Here is a 16,975-nt window from a genome sequence, read left to right as displayed (position 1 = left end):
GAAGTGGAATAATTCTGGGATTTCTACCAAGGGGCTTTGCACGCAAAGGCAAGAATTTGAATTTGGTATATAAAAGCAGAAGGAGCTGCCAGTGAAGTTCAAAGAGGGAGATGTGATGAGAATAATTGTCAAGACTGTCATCTCAGTATCAGTGTGTTGGATTGACAGGAGGTGGGTACTGTGAGAGAGAAAATAAACTAAAGGAAGTGAAACAAAACTCAGGAGGTAGGAAGGTAACAGAAGCAGCAAGATTTTGGAATCACGTCCTTAGCAAAAGACCTGAAGAAAGTAGTGTCAAAGATGATGTTTTTATAGAGGAAGGAGTGGTAGGGAGAAACTAGTGGCAGTAAGGATTCTTGAAGGAAGGTCAGAAGTTTGTTTGGCCATGCAGAGCTTTGGCATCTCCTCCTGAAGTTTTCCTGCCAATGTTGTGGAACTGGGTGGAATGGAATGTTGTTTTAAGTGTGTCAACTTGAGAGTGGTTTGAAGCCACACTGCTAAGGTGCATGCGCAGGTGGTATTTGGGACAAATGCATTTAGTGCGTCTCTGCTTAAAAGTTAAAACATCCAACAAATAGGCAGATGTGGATGTAACTTTATTGGAGTAACTTGGGAGGGGGGAATAACATCATGGGCTAAAGAAGTTTGGAGTCATATTTCAAAGATGAAGAGAGGAAGTATGTGAGTTTAACAGCTAGAAGAATCAGGGTACCTGGAAAATAAGCTGAAAAATAAGTTGGTGTTTTTCCTGGGAAAGAGGGAGCTAATGGATCTCAAACTAAATTTTCCTAAAAGCAAAGTCAGCAAAATCAACAATTTGTATGGGGAAAAGGGACCCTTCAAGGAGATAAATGCATATTACTTACTAGCAAACTTACATCGGGAAGCTGAGGTAGTTACTAAGGTTTCAAGCTTTGAATCAGTGGTGGAGTATCAAGTTGGAGCCCTGAGTTAGTGTTCAAACTTTGTTTTGTTAGATTGTCTTTAACTGCTGTGCAGATGGATTTAACCAATATTATTAAAGTGGGTGGTAATAATTATGTTGCGGCATTTTGAGACTTTTTTTTATATTTATTCTGACACTTTGTTTTGTTTCCTTCAGTAGTTGTTCTTCTCAGGACTTGTCAAACCCATGGGATCAGACAAGTCTATACCGCTCTTCTGACCAATTCAGCTCTTTGGGAAGTATGGACAGCTGGGACCACACTCCCCAAGTAGCCCAGTATGGAAGACTTTCTTCTGCAAGGTCTAATAGTAGCATTGATCATCTAGGGAGCCAAAGTAAGCGGGATTCAGCCTATGGATCTTTCTCTACAAGTTCTAGCACCCCTGACCACACTCTGTCCAGTGCAGACACTTCTTCAACAGAGAACATGCTTTACAAAGTGGGGCCCTGGGAGACTGCTAAGCATGGAAGCAGGTCTGGACAGTTTTTGAATGACAGCAGTGGAACAGAGGACAAACCTGGGTATTTGCCAGCTCCCATCCAACACGAGAACAACAAAAGTCCTAGAACAGAGGAAGACCCAGATGGCAAGCCCACTAGCTTGGGAAAATCCAGTTTCGGACCTATCTGGTACGTCCCTGATAAAAAGAGACCTTCATCTCCTCCCCCGCCACCTCCACCTCTTCGCAGTGACAGCTTTGCTGCCACCAAGGGCCATGAGAAAGCCCAGGGCCCTGTGTACTCAGAGGGTGCCAGCACACAGCACTTTACAGCCCCGAACCGATCGCAGCCCAGGAGTGACTGGAGTTTGGAAACTGCAGAGCAGCAGCGACGGCCCTCCAGAGCATGTGACAGGAGGATCAGCAGCTCAAATTACAAATCTGATCTCAGTTCAGAACACACTTTTTCTTCAGCTGGTGACAGGTACAGTAGTAATGCAGGAACTGTGAACAAACTGCAGCCATCCTTGTCCAGCACCGACATTAGGTTTGCACAGTCTGCTTACTCTTACCACCACCAGCACCAGTACAGCGATGAGAGCACCTTTTATCACAGTGCAAGAATCTTGGCTGCACCTAAAGATCAGCAACATTACCTGTCCTACAGTGGCATTCAGGAGTTAACTACAGATCATTTTCATGGCTGCAGTCCAAACCAAGCCAGTCTGCTCAACACTTCCTCTTTGAACAGTGCTGCTGAACAGAAGGTGGACAACACTGGACAAAGTCGATATTATTGTGTGACAGCAAAACAGCCTGCTCAGGGAAGCTCAAAGCCACTACAACTCAAGGATGACAGCTGGAATCCTGCAGTAGGAACTGATTTGTCACTTGGACCTCATGAAAATCCTGCAGTTATTACAATGGCCCCAAACCCAAAATACTATCTACCTCAACAATCTGTTGAATCTTCACTGACAAGGTGTGAGAACAGTAGTCATTACCCAGAGGACAGAGAGGGAGATGCTAGGTGTGCTACAGTAGAAGAATCTAAAAAACCTGATCATACTGAAAAATCTGGACAAAAGAAAAGCTGTGAGAGCTCTGAGGAAAGTGAAACTAGGCATGGTCAGCAGGAGGATGTAAAGGGCTGTGTCCTTACCACTGAAAACAGATCTGCTCAGAAAGATTTTAGGTGGGGGAAAGATGAAAGTAGCAAGATTTCTCCTCAGAGGACACCAATGTTGCACTCTTTAGCTCAGGAAGGGAAAAAACAGTCTGACAACAACCCAGAAGTGGTATCAGAACGACAGACTTCATTTGACACTCACCTGTCTAAACAGGCACGAAGGAGTGATCGTTTTTCAACAACCCTCAGAAATGAGATCCAAATGAGGAGAGCCAAGCTGCAGAAAAGTAGAAGTACTGCTACACTAGTAGGCTCATCTGAAACAGAGGAGTGCAGTGAGACCTGGAACCCAGATTCAACAGGGAATGTCATCACATCCCCTGACACAAACTTTACCAGCTCCTACAAAGATCACCTGAAGGAAGCCCAGGCCAGGGTTCTGAGCGCGACGTCCTTCAGACGCCGGGGCTTGGAGCCCAGCCCCGCTGAGTATCCCCCCAGGTCACCTGAGCGGAAAACTGCTAGTTACAACTCTTCCTCACTGACTTTGGTTTCTGAAGATGCCTCTGGATTCCCTGAGGCTACACAAGCCAAACCAAATCCTACAGGGAGTGGCACTCATCACGTTTCTCGGATTGGAGCCAGGAAGAGGTTCACAACAGAGCAAAAACTGAAGTCATACTCAGAACCAGAGAAGATGAATGAGGTGGGCTTGTCAGAGGATGAACGCCATGCTCATTGCCGTCCAAAGAGATCAGAAGAAGCCCTGGGTTCATTTGCAGACAGGTGGAAATTTTTTGAAGAAACAAGTAAGCCTGCATTTAGAAAATCATCACAGAAACCAGGTCCCCATGGTTTAGCAGAGGGACAGCCTGAGAGGCCAGATAGGAAAGCACATGAGGGAGAGGAGCTCTGGCATGAGAGAAGAGATCAGGTAGCCTCTGTTGGACCTGAAACTGCTCATGCTTCAAAGGACAGTGTCCACCATAGCAGCAGCAATAGGGCTGCTGAGAGGCTTGGGAAATGTGCACAGCCACAGCGCCTGGGAACCTTTGCAGAGTATGAGGCATCGTGGAAGGAGCAGAGGAAGCCCATAGAGCCAAGGGGCTCAGGAAGGTACCATTCAGCTGAAAATATCCTCGATACAGGCCATGAACAGCATGGGAAATCCCAGTACTCCCATGAGAGGTCTAGATCATCCCCTTCCACTGATTTCTACAAACAGGTACACTTGTCCTTTGCATTATTCTTTAAGTTGCCCAGTGTGGTGGAGGACAGTAGAGGAGTGGAGGGGAAAAGAGAATTTTTATGGAAATTTCCAATTTAGGAACACTATGTAATATGGTATTTGCCTTTTGTCAGTAAAGGAGTAAATGTTCCAGGTATTTGCCTTTTGTCAGTAAAGGAGTAAATGTTATAGGTAGCTATCTTAAGTAAAACGAGGAAGATCAAAGTTTGTGCTGCACAAGAGTAATTGGATCAAAATAATTTCTTGTGTGTTGAAGTCGGATAGAAAAACATAATTGATTTGCTAACACCCTCTTTTTTACAGTAGAGATTTTGAAGGTTCTAAGCAATTTTCACCCAGACTTACTTTTTCATTGGTGTGGCTGTATTCCCTGTTTGAATTCTCTGAAACTATGAAGAAAAGTGTTCCACATGTAAATAATGTATACTTTGTCTAATTTTTAATGGTCTAGTAATTTCCATTGATTTCCTCTTTTCTTCTAAACTTGCTTCATGCAAAATTACATAGGACTTCCGCCTGAAAAAGTTGAGATTACAAATATACCTGTTAATGTTAAAGCCACAGCAACAATGAAACTGCTTAATGTTTTGTTTTATGTCAGTTTGCTTGATTTAAGATGTATACATTTATTCCTTAGAGAGATGCCAAAAGTCTGTTCAACTTGCAAGTAAATACTACGTTAATTTTTAACCAAGCAGGGCCAGGCAATGGTTGGCAGGTGGCACTGGAAGTAAACAGAGAAACCAAGTCTCTTTAGTTCTCTGTTAAAAGATGTTGTTCAAGCTACTATGAGATTGCCTGATATGTATAAGGAATCATAGTGTGTTCAACCTGAACTTTGCCTTCTGCAAGAATAGAATTGAAGCAAAGCAGCTGTACATTACTTCTTCTGTATTTTTGCCCTTTTAAAAACATTGCATACATACATACACAGTTCACCTGTGTGTGTGTGTGTGTAAACATGGAGTAGAATGAGAATAGCTCAAAGAGAAACAAAAATGTTGATCTCTAAAAGTTGTGGACTGTCTTTCCATAAGTTTTGTGCATCTTTAAGTTTGGCAAAAGTTCTTTTTGAACTCTATGCACAGAATTAATTATGCAGATAATTTACTCTGGGGTAGGGATCAGAAGCACTGAAAATATTCACCTGGAAGTTACTTTGAAAATTAAATTCACTGAATTATTAAATAATTGCCTACCCAGCAGAAAAATAATCTATTCCCTGTATGCATTTCTGGTTTATTAGTCAGTGCTCTTAAGTTCAGTATAGACCTCCTGGGGCAAAAAGCAGACACCTGTTTAGGCACCTGGAAAATATGGTGATAAGTGCATTGAAGATGCTTACAACAGACTGAAGTAAATAAAGATGTTGTTTTGCATATATGATTCAGATTATTCCAGTGCTAATGTGCAATTAAATTTCCTGTAGGTTCAGTGTTTGTAATGCAAAGCTATGCTTTGGGTGGGGTTATTTGGAGATAGGGAGATGATAACGTTCTGGAACAGCACTGTTGGTGTTGTACTGAGAAACTGAAGTACTCGCACGGGGATTCACAATCTGGTGCATACTTGCATCTCCTAAAATGTGAGCAACTCTTCTGCAACTTCTGTGCCTCTTTTTTTTTTTTTTTCGTTTTTGCCAAATGGAAGTTGCAAACGTTTATAAAAATGTTAAGCTCCAGTACAGATCAGCAAAGCAGAGCAGCAAGGCGAGCCCAGCCAGGTCGGGAGTGCAGCGCAGGAGGTCACAGAGCACGCTGTACTGCTTAAAACCAAACAAGCTTAAAACATGCTATGCTGTTGACTTCATGTGTATTTGAACAGAGCAAACCCACAAATAAGAGGTTCCATAATCGCAGATTTTTTGAGAGTCTGAAACACGATGACTTGGTCTCTTACTTGTACTACAAACCTCTTTTAGGAAGTATCAGTTGAAGTAAGGAGGCAAGCAGAGGATTTAAAGGAAGATGGGGAGTGTATTTTGTCTAACATTAACAAACTGGATGAGAGGAACTGCACTGTAAGGTAAGTACAGTGTTTCTTAATTTCTCTCTCTAAAAGATTTGGTTTTGACCAATCTTTTTGACAAATTTCTGTGATCTAATCTTTTCCTGACTAAAACTGCAAGTTCTTCTGTGATGATTTCAGAGTTCTTGCTGTGCCTTCTTCCTTTATTTTCCTCCTCCCCAAATACTTCAATGTGCATGATAGAATTAACGTTGGGACTCAAATTTTTGGGGACTCTAGTGTGAGCTTAAAGAAATTGTTGAGTCTTGAGCATGTTATAGTTTGTTCAAAGGCAGTTGATTCTTATTTGTGTGCATGAATTATTTGTGTGATAGTTATGGATTTTTTGGGGGTAGATGGGGGCCCTGGGGTTTCCCAAAAGAGATTTCCAGTATTATCCCTGGCAAAGACAGCATGCTGCTGAAACATAGTAGTACTGTAAATTCGTCTTTGCTTTTCTTGTGGCTTTACAGAATACAATACATGAATAGAAGACACTAAAATTTGTTTCACTGTTTGAAGAGCTCAGATTTTCTCTGTTAATCCATGTATTAATATATATACAATGTTTTCAAAGGTGTGACTGCCTGCACAGTGTGGTTTAAATCCATTAAATGTCTAGCATGCTGAGGGTTGTCCTCGTCCTGGCCCCGATGTGGTGTAAGCAGTGATTTCAGATGTGGTGCAAGCAGTGATTTCAGCAATCGCTGATTCTGCGGCTGCTGAAGCCCAGCTGAGGTTATGCACATGCTGCTGCTGCGAGCTCTGACAGCTCTGGGTTTCATAACAGAGGGAACCCATGCACAGGAAAAAAGAACCTCTGTAGGCTTTCCTCAGTTCTGTAAGTGATATTAATCCCTCCAGGGAGAGGAAATTATGAACTATAGTGAACACACACTCTAGCTGTGACCCTAAAACCTTGTAAAAAGTTAGCATTTATTTGTCGGTTCATATGATTGTATTTTGCATTGCTTATGGCTTAGCTGAAGAGAGCACCCCCTATTTTTGCAGTTTTTGGCAGCCCTTTGTACTTAGGCGGGGATTGCAGAATGAGCAGCCCCGGAGGGCGGGCGGGCAGCAGGGGCGGGCACGGGCCGGGAGCGGCCGCGCTGCTGTGGGCGGGCAGCAGCTCCGCACGGGTGAAATGATTCCCATCTACCATTATTCACAAAAGCATGTGAATAACACTCCTACGCCAGCACTTTAGCAGTGTTTGTGCAGCACAATTCTTGCTTTATAATCACGGAATCCATGAAAATCACATGACTGGGCACCAGCTGCAGTAACTTTTTTTTCAGCTGGAGCCTGTTTTGACATACATTTCAGATGTGGTATTTGGCTATTTTCGTGCATTCCAGAAGGTTTTGTGAAATGGTCTCTTTGTCTCAACGTTGATATGTAGAGGCTTGATATGCCTTCTGTATTCAAAAAACTGATTAAAATCCCTTATTTGGGCATTTAATTCCTGTGTTGTGAGCTACCACTGCGTGATAATGAATGGCTGCCTTATGGGAAAGAATATATATTTCCGTGTGCTCCTGTTTTACAAGGCATTCTTGTGCTCAAAAGGAACTGGCCTCATGGTATGGATTGATTTTATGATTTTTGAGCTGCCCTAAAGGCATTTAGCTTTCTATTTTTAAAATCTAGCAATCTGCAAATGGCTAGCAAATCTACCTAATTCAGGGTATATTCTAGAACATGAATAATAACCAAATCTGAGGTCTTCCTTATGGTCATATTTAATGCTCTATTTTAAAATTTGTGTTTGAATTAAATAGCTGGCAGCTGTTATTTTGTGCTGCTGAGACCTGTGTGCTGTGGTGGCCTTTGTGCTGCCAAAGTCAGTGTGGTGGGGCTGAACACAGGAGTGGCCCTTCAGCACTTGTGGGCACGAGATTTGCAGGAACCCAAGCTGAGGGACAGCTGTGGAGTCCATGGGCGCTTTCTCCAGGTTAGAGACTGCCCTACACTACAGGGTGCCCCTGGCCTCCCTCTCCTTCAGTTGTTTTGAGAAATGCAAAAAAATATTAACTTGAAATAAACTTTGAATAGCTACCATTTACAGCTTCCCTGATAATTTTCCTCAGAAATATGAAATACTAGGGTTTTTTTAAATGCACTGACTCTAGGATGGAAAAGGATTAGAATATTGTAACAGCAAACGGCATTTTAAAAACAAACAAAAATAAAGGTGTTTGGTAATTTCTTTTTCTCCTGAGCATTTTGCTACAGTATTTTCTTGGCTGTTCTTTTTTAGCACACAATTGTAAAATGTAAATTAACAGTACTTTAAAAAACTGGGGGGAGGGGAGGAGTGTGTGAATGTTGAGTTGATGAAGATAGTTTGTGAACCTCTTTCATCTTTGAGCTCTGTTTTTCCCCTCTGAGGTTACTGAGTGCCTCCAATGAATTCAGGTTGTTTCATCTCCCTTTTTAGAAGAGCTGCACAATGTTCTTCTGAACTGCAGTATTTAATAGTTTAGGGTATTACTTCTGTAGGAAGAGAAAATAGTGGCCCATAGCAGTCATTGGTCATCTCTTATGGAAGACCCAAGCCACTCTTGTTAGGAACTTACAGGGATGCAGTCATCTAACACGAGATGAGTGTTTTTATACTGAGGGGTTGCTGTGATTCTGTGGTGGTTCTTAACTTTAGGACAGCTTAAAAGCATTATACAATTTGGCTGAGCTGTAAAATAAAAAAATGCTATATTTTTGTTGTTGTTGTGCCTCTTTCTATTTCAAATTATTTACAAAAGCTTACTATTTTATGGATGTGAAGTCTGTGCTTCTATAACCATGTCTCTTTCTGCATTTGTAAAATTACTTAAACTGTAAAACTACTTATAATTACCTTCCTTATAGAAGTCTCCACAATTTCTAAGCTGAAATAGACTTTCAAAAAGTTAGAGGGAAATGGATGCTCTGACCAGAAGTCTCTGGCTTCCTGCAGTATGACATGCACACATAAGTCATTCTGCATCAAAAGACTCATGCTTTATGATCTAATTCTTAAGATTGCCATCTACTAGAGATGTTTACAGCCATTGCCTTTATTTACTTTCTAAGAACATTTGACTCCTAGCTCTATTAATTTGTTCCTGTGATGTCTATTAAAGTTACATAACTTCAAAAAGTGAAAAAGGATATCTGAGATCACAGGCTGCAGAAAATATTTCACCATTTAATAGGTGTCAAGTCCAAGAGCATATGCGTGTCAAGTGTAGGACCACAGTGTGACTCAACTCCAGTTAAACACTGTAAAACATTTTCAATGTTTTCATACCTTAGTAGTTACTCCTATTTGAGTTGAGCTCTTAGAGACAGAGGAGCAACCTTTACAATACAAAAACAAAATAAAAATAATATCTTAATGCGTAAGTTGTCCTAAATGTCCAAATATAATGTTCTAGAAAAATCTTTGATAATCCAGAAACAGGAGCCTGTAGACATGTTCCTAGGTTTTTTATTAGGCTATAAGGAAGATTTTTCAGTTTGATATCTTGGTGAATATCTTGGCTCCATACTCACCAAGAGGAGCAGCAAATAATTGTGCGAGGAAGGAGGAGGGCTTTCAGCAGCACAGAAATATGGCTGACCTTATATCTTCTGAACTGAGTGAGATGGAAAATAATTTAAAAATTACCAGTAGTCCATTTGTATCATGCATATATGGATATTTGTGTGTATATATATACACAGACATATATAATATACATGAATATTGATAGTTATTTCTCTTAGCTTTTTCTGGTTTGTGACCAGTATAGGAGTTGGGGTTTACATATCTATGAGGACTGATTAACAGTGGGGAAAAAAACTCCAACAATGCCCAATACACATTTGGACAGATTAGTTTCCTTATTGCCTCAGACAATGGTAGATGGTGTAAATTATTCATTGAAAATATTCTTAAAAACTACAGGTTTTCATAACTACAGAAATTTTAAATTCTGCATTTTATTTGAGTTTCTTTTACTGTGATGTCAAAAAATTTAACAAGGTACCAATATACAGTGTTGGGATCAGCTTAACTAGGAGCTGAGCTACTGAAATACAAGACTTGAAGCCTTGGAAGTTTTTATTTGTAGCAAAAGGGCCATTTCCTTAAATAGTTAACAAGAACTTTTGCCAGCATTGTGTTGCATATCTATTTTAAACTTCTTTATTAAGAATCAAGAAGTCCTAGAATAGTTTAGTTTGTTCAGAGGGGACCTTAAAAATCATCTGGTTCCAGCCCTCCTGCCATGGCCAGGGAGCTTTCCACTAGACCAGGTTACTCAGAGCCCCATCCAGCCTGGTCATTAACATCTCCAGAGAGCCCACAGCTTCTCTGGATAACTGTTCCAGTGCCTCACCACCCTCACAGTAAAGAGTTTCCTTCTAATACCTAATCTAAACCTGCCTTCCTTCATGTTAAGGCCATTCCTCCTTGTCCTATCACTTCATGCCCTTGTGAAAAGTCTCTCTCCAGTTTTCTTCTAGTCCCCTTGAGGTACTGGAAGGTGCCGTAAGGCCTCCCTGGAGCCTTTTCTTCTCCAGCTGAGCAGCCCCAACTCTCTCAGCTTGTCCTCAATGAGATGTTCCAGTCCTGTAACCATAGTAGTGGCCCTCCTCTGGACACATTCCAACAGGCCACGTGTTTCTTCTTCTGGGAGCCCTAGAGCTGAATGCAGTAATCGGGGTGAGGTTTTGCAAAAGCAGAGTAGAGGTGGAGAATTCCCCTCCCTTGACCTGCTGGCCAGACTGCTTTTGATGTAGCCATTTGGCTTTCTGAGCTGGGAGTGCACTTTACCAATTCAGTATTGAGCTTTTTGTCCACAATCACCCCCAGATCTTTCTTCCCAAGGCTGGTCTTGGTCTATTCTCAGCCTGAATTTCTGCTTGGGATTGGCCTGACCCAGGGGCAGAACCTGGCACTTGGCCTTGTTGACCTTCCTGAGGTCAACAATAAATTACTCATTTATTGTTGCAGTTAGCAGTCAATCTGTAAGTTGCCTTTCCTGATTGAACATTGCAGGACAAGTAAGTCTCAGGCACTGAAGGACTTACCAAGACATTACCAGAGCTATGTAAACAAAATGTTTTCCCCCATTCTGTGTGAGGAAGAAATAGTATGATCTTGTGCAACTGCTTCCTTAGAAATCAGTGGAAAAATTACTTTGGCAAACATTTCATGCATGTGTTAACAAGCTCCACAAAGCTTTCTCTTCTCCAGGCTGAACCATTCCAACTCTGTCATCGTGTCTTCACAGGAGAGGTGTTCCATCCCTCTGATCACTTCCCTGGCATTCCTCTGGACTTGCTCCAGCAGGTCCATGTCCTTAGCATTTCTTTATCATGAGATACAGATTTTTAAGGCTTTTCTCAGACTAATTTTTTTTGCCAGTGATGTAATTGTGTGTGACATATAGCAATGACACAGTACAATCTGGGCTGTTAAAAACTTTGTATTTTGTTTGAAAATGGGAAAAACCTCCTGTAGCTCTTCCTGTGCATATAGAGGAGGGTGAGCATCTATTCATATATGAGAAACCCCTGTAACCTTTCATCTTCCTTAGGTTTCTGTGAATGCTTGTAATTAGTGAACTTTCAGTGTACTGGTGTACGTTACTAATAACACGTACATAAATATCACACTCTGGGACAGTGGAGCCTTGAATCACTGGTACACAATGGCAGCTGATGGGTGTCAATGCTTAAAGGCAGGCCAAAGGGCTACCTAGACAGGTTTTTCTCTATGTGAGCCAGCAGCAGATGCTTGGAGGGGCAAACAGAAAGCCAGGGCAAGCCAGGAGCCATGCAGCTGGGTATCTTGTCAAGCCTCTGCTGGTTTGCCTATCTTTGAGCTTTGTTTTATTTTGGGGGTTTTGTTTATTTTTTTACTACTGTGAAGTACAAAGATTGTATGTTCCTAGAACAGTCTGTGAAATTCAGCTTTTCCTTCTTGTGTAGCAGTAATTTCTGTTGTACATCATTGTAAAGGTTGGTGAAGTACAGGAAAATCTCTCCTGGGGGTTACTTTGCATTTATTAAATCTGAATAATTTCCTCATAGCAGCAACTGCTGCCACCTAGTTTTTCACCCCTTTTGTGAATCATCTATATCTAATGAGTTCTGATGTGAATGATGTGATGAGACGAGTGAGGACTCTGTCTCATGGGAGTCAAATTTTCAAGAGCCTCAGGTGAGATAAAATTTAATTTTCTAACTCATCTAAAAATCCAGTCTCTGTCATCCAGATCACTCTTGTCCCTGTGTGTAGTTACTCTTTCTAAGATTGGTAGTGCATCCAAGACATATCTTTTCTACACATGCCCAGATTATTCTTTGTCAATTTTACTCATTAGTGCAGCTGCTGAATCTCTTAATAAAACTTCTAAACTTCTACTTTTTTTGCTTATTTCAGATGTTAAGTTTATGATTCTGAAGTTCTCCAGATTCATAATGAGACTTTTTTTGTTCTTGCTCTCTTTCCCTCATTCTTTCTCTTCAGCACCCTCACACCTTCCCTCCCCCAACAGTGAGTGTGTCACTGTGCTCGAGCAGCTGCCCAAGTATCAGAGGAGTGGGTAGCTGTGCATCACAGATCCCAGGTCAGCAATTTCCTGTGGAAGATTCAGGTGATTGTCATATGGCCCAGGTAGCTTATGACAGCCCACTCCTGATGGTGTGCAGGATCTGAGAATAGTTCCTGCAAAGGCTGTTCTTTGCTTGTGGAGTTGTGAAGGGAAGACCATGTCCATTTTTTGCTGCAGCCTTATTTTCTTTGTATTCTTACTATTGTACTTTCATCCCTACAATCTGTTTGGCAGATACCCATGTTTGAAGAAATGCTTTTTTACCCCTATTTTTTTTAAATCCTAACACCTCTAAGGATTTGTATCTCAGCTTTTGTTTTAAAATGTCTTTATTTTCCATATTTTGCTTATGAATCTGCTTTGCTAGGTTAGTTCTGGATTTTCCTCATTTGAGTAGGACCTAAGTTCTCTGGTGGTTGAAACTCAGGATCAAGGCAGAAGTTGCATGATAAAGTGTCCCACTTGTAGTCTTTTTCTTCCTCTTGTTGTCCATTTTAAAACTTCCAGGCTGAGTGAGCTGAGAGATGTGTGGGCATCTTCATAAGCATCACAAATGCATTATTTGGGGATTTGGAGGTTGGTTGTGGCTAAATTAATTGTTAAAACTTGCAGGCTCCTGCCACTGCCTCCCCATTCCTCACCCTCCTGGCAGCCGGCGGCTGTCAGGTGTGCATCCTGCAGATCAGTGAGATGCTCCACTCAGGCTCATTAAATGGGTGCTGGACTGCCTCCAAAACCCGTGCTTGGTTTACACTACTGCAGTAATACTGCCCTGTTTCTCCCCCATCCAATTTGTGCATTCTTCACACCCTTGAAAATGTGGACTCTCCCTCTACCTTTATTAGGTGAACTTTGAATCCCTGTTTCTAAATTTGAGGATGGCTTCCCTATCTCACATATCCCTTTTTTCTACTTGCAGCTTTTTGCTACCAAGTGAAGTTATTTTTGCTTTAATTGCTCCTGGCACATCTGTTCTCCTCCCTGTGCATGCAGTGACAGCTAGGGGTATGTGAGGCCATCATGGGCTGATAAAAGGAAGTGTTGGAGGATGGTTTCTTCTTACAGAAAGTTTCCTCTCCTGCCCCTAAAGGCGTTACCAAGCATGAGTAGCTGGAAGAAGTCCTAAACATTATTCTGAACTTGAGTGTGAGTGAAAGAACACACAGAAGTGTTTGTGGAGAGAGAAACAGAGATAAATTTGTACACATTAGTTCATTTTTGTATTCTGGTTTGATCTTACTCCTTTTCCTGGAAATAGGATTAGAATGAAAACCATCTAAAGACATTTTTTGTTGCATTGCTTGAAATTCAACTATCTTCATGTAGCCCTGTTGAGTATGGAGATTTAGAGCTGATGTAAGATACAGTCTCCAGTGGTTAGTCATAAAAGCATCATGTGCTGATGCATTGTAGATTTTATTTTCCCTTAAGTTACTTGATGAAAAGCATAATTGAAAATAGGTGACTGATTTGTCTCCTCAGTGTAGCAATTCATGCATTTCTGACATATGGAATGGCTTTATGGTGTTCTGGTACTAAAAGCCAGCCTGTGCAATGTTCACTTTCTGCTATAAGCCCTTAGGAAACATGTTTATGGTTTGCTGTCATGCAGGAGACTGTTTATATCAGTAAACGTGAGTGAAGTTTTGTGCTAAAAAGTAATGTGGCAGCTATAGCTTCCATTTCTCTGCATGGAGCAGCCAGACTTGCTGCAGTCTCTTAACCGGTTGTACTATGTAAACTGGAATTTTTTTCTTGAAGTCATTTTCTCTCTCTGTTAAAATCAAATAGGCAGAAAAATTTTAGGGGAGGTTATTTACTGGATATCTAGCTGCTCTATGTGGTTTTGTGTACAGTTTAAATAACATTTTCCTCCTAAAATGGGTCATCTTTAAAATTATCTTTTCATACATATTAAAGCCTTATCCACAACTTTTCTATTAAGTCTTTCATGTGTTCTTGTAGATAAATTGAAAGGAGCTTGAATTTTGCTCTGATGAAAGCCACGATGCCTTCTAAAGATGGAGCGTGGGGGTGGCAATGTGCTCCTGCAGCATGAAAGCATTCAGTTCTTTCCCTGCAGAATCTCCTGCAAGAGAGGGCGCCTGTGCACACAACACATGCAAAAAAATTCAGGCTGGAGGGCTGTGATGAATACTCTCCTCTAGAATTAGGCTTGGTTATTTGAGTGTTGTTCAGAAAGGAACCTAGTGACACACTGATCTTTTAAAATCATTGTAAATAGTTAAAACTTGCAGAGCTGTAGTTGTGGAAATGCAGATCATGATTTTTTCACAAATGAAAACCCTTAAAAATTAAAGGACTTTTAAGTTTTGTTTTGAGTTTGTTTTTTTTTTTTTTTTTTTTTTTTTTTAATAAGCAAATCCAGGAGGTGGGGGTGGGGGAAAGGAAAAGCTTTGAAGTCTCTGAGATCTTTTCCCTGAGGTCAGAAGTTTCTGGTGATGTAACATACAATACAGACTAAGCCTTCACTTATCAAGGTTAAAGTTGACAGAGCTTGTATGAACTTGTCAATCATAGGAAGCAGGCAAAAACAAGCCAGCTGTTGTAAGGCATGGCTTTGAAAATCCTCTGTGTTACAGTAAATGAGACACAGAGGTTGAGACAGATTCAGTTCTGCAAGGCTTTCAAACTGGCTGGCACATTTGCAGGGATGCAAAGCTCACATATCCAGTGAATATGGGTAAAAGGCTGTAAATCCTGGTAAGATTGTCTTGTCTTTAGTGTTAAAGCATGAAGGAAATGGCTAGAGGTTTGTGCCTTATTTACCATTTTTTGTCAGTCGTGAACAGGAATTTGCAGTATTAATTCATACAGTGTTTCTTTTGTTCTTCAGGTCTTTGAGAATAGACTGCATCTTCTGCCTCTATCAGCAAAAGCTACAGTAGCAAATTAGCAATGATGCAATGCTTGGTACAGAATTTTATGTTGCTTAGTGCAATCGACTGCTGTGTTTGCTGATGGGTTGGGAGAACAGGGGGAAAACGTGAGTTAATTCCAGCTAGGATGCTCTGTGTGCATATGCTCGCACACACGCGCTGTTTTTAGCAGCTTTTGTTTTCACAGTTGGCATCATGCACACTGGAATTAGAAGGCAGTGCCTTTGGAAAATACTTGTTTTCTGGACTGAGGGCTGCAGTGCCGTTGTTGTGGCTCAGGGTGCCAGGCTCAGGGTTCCTCTCGGCTAGGGGTGGTGCGAGAGCTTTTCATCTCGTTATTTGCTAGGCAAGCCTGTGACTGTGAGTACAGGCTTGCACAGAGACCTTTCCACAGCAGCGGGAGCTGTTAGCTGGGAGTCTGAGAGAATTGGATGTGACTGTCAGAAGCAAGCGGGTGAGTGTGGCTCAGAGTGAAAAGATGGCTATTGAAATGTGTGCATGCTAATTAATTTAAATAACTGATTTAGGATTTTTTTTCCTTTAGGGATGAGCTAGCTGTGTGTTCTTTTTTGGTGAGAGAATGCCTGAGAATCCTAGGTGACCTAGTTGTTATTCACAAAGTGTTTCATTTTATAGCTTGTCTTCTGTTACCTAATTCTTGTTCAGCTGCAAGCAGCTGTTTTCAGTAGTAATAGCAACAAGAAAATAGCAACAGCATTATCAGGACAAAAAAGTCTAAATGAAAAAAAAAATCAAAGGAGTGGCAACTGGAATGTAGGGGTTTTTTTAGTAAATTGACAAAACAATCATTCTTCTTTGAGCTTTTTTTTTAATGTGACTGTGATTTCCTTGTTAGCAGTGTTGGAAAATATTGTCTTTTGTCTCTGCAATGGTTGCCATTTGTGTAATATGATGGTTCTCGTTATACTGTTGGGATATTCTGATGATTGAATTCAGTGTGTAAGTACTGAACACATTAACTGGCTGACTTGAGTAGAAGTAATTTTAATTCCATGCAGGTAATCCCCTGTGTGCTAGGAGAGGCATGCAATAGATAAAGCAGTAAGAATGCAGCCATAAAAATTACCTTTTATTGTTTATTTTTGATGTGCAGCAGAATGGAGGAGGGGCTTTTGTTTTCTGAACTAAGGAAAGGAAAGCATCGCTCCCCCTGCCCTTTCCCACAAGATTCTTCCCTTGTGCTGCTGTAAGAAATATAATTTTATTTAGATTTTATTTTTGTTAGGGGCCTGTGTCTTTTGCTATTACCCATGACTGGCCTACATTCATCCATCAACATAACTTTGTCTATTTACTGCAGAATTTGAGTGGATATGTTCTTTGTTATTTATTTATTTCTGATTTTCATGGGGAAAGAGGCAACATTTTTAGAGAGGCAGAATGAGATAGGAAAACTCATTGCAGTGTGTATGTTGCCATGCATGCAGGACAGGAGAGAAATTCTGGTGGGATCGATGGACTGGCAAGCAGTGTCTGTTATTGTATTTCATTCTGTGATAAAGCCAGGTGATAATGCAAGGGTTGTTAAGGTAGAGTGACATTTTGCTTTATCACATTGGGTGCAACAACTAAGCTGTATTTAGTGTGACTGACTAAACAGATAGCTGCCATTGAGGCACAGATAATGTTAACAGGCTTTCAGAGACAGAGTTGAAGAACCAACACTTGCACCATGATGAACAGGTTGTAGTGTACCAGT

The 16,975-nt window shown here is 41.1% G+C and overlaps 1 protein-coding gene across 3 annotated transcripts in view; it reads left to right on the top strand.

Moving 5' to 3' along the window:
- Positions 1 to 16,975, top strand: part of SHROOM2 (shroom family member 2) — a 116,224-nt gene that overhangs the window by 76,083 nt on the left and 23,166 nt on the right. For 2 of the 3 annotated variants that reach the window (XM_064708700.1, XM_064708691.1), the window contains exons 4-5: positions 1,103 to 3,740; positions 5,686 to 5,789. In XM_064708700.1, coding sequence (XP_064564770.1) covers positions 1,103 to 3,740; positions 5,686 to 5,789 — 2,742 coding nt within the window. The remainder of the gene's footprint in view (positions 1 to 1,102; positions 3,741 to 5,685; positions 5,790 to 16,975) is intronic. The other variant, XM_064708709.1, reaches the window with a different exon arrangement.

Source organism: Zonotrichia leucophrys, chromosome 1, assembly GCF_028769735.1.
Source record: "Zonotrichia leucophrys gambelii isolate GWCS_2022_RI chromosome 1, RI_Zleu_2.0, whole genome shotgun sequence".
Classification (NCBI taxonomy): Eukaryota; Metazoa; Chordata; class Aves; order Passeriformes; family Passerellidae; genus Zonotrichia; species Zonotrichia leucophrys.
This window is presented reverse-complemented; position numbering and strand designations above follow the sequence as displayed.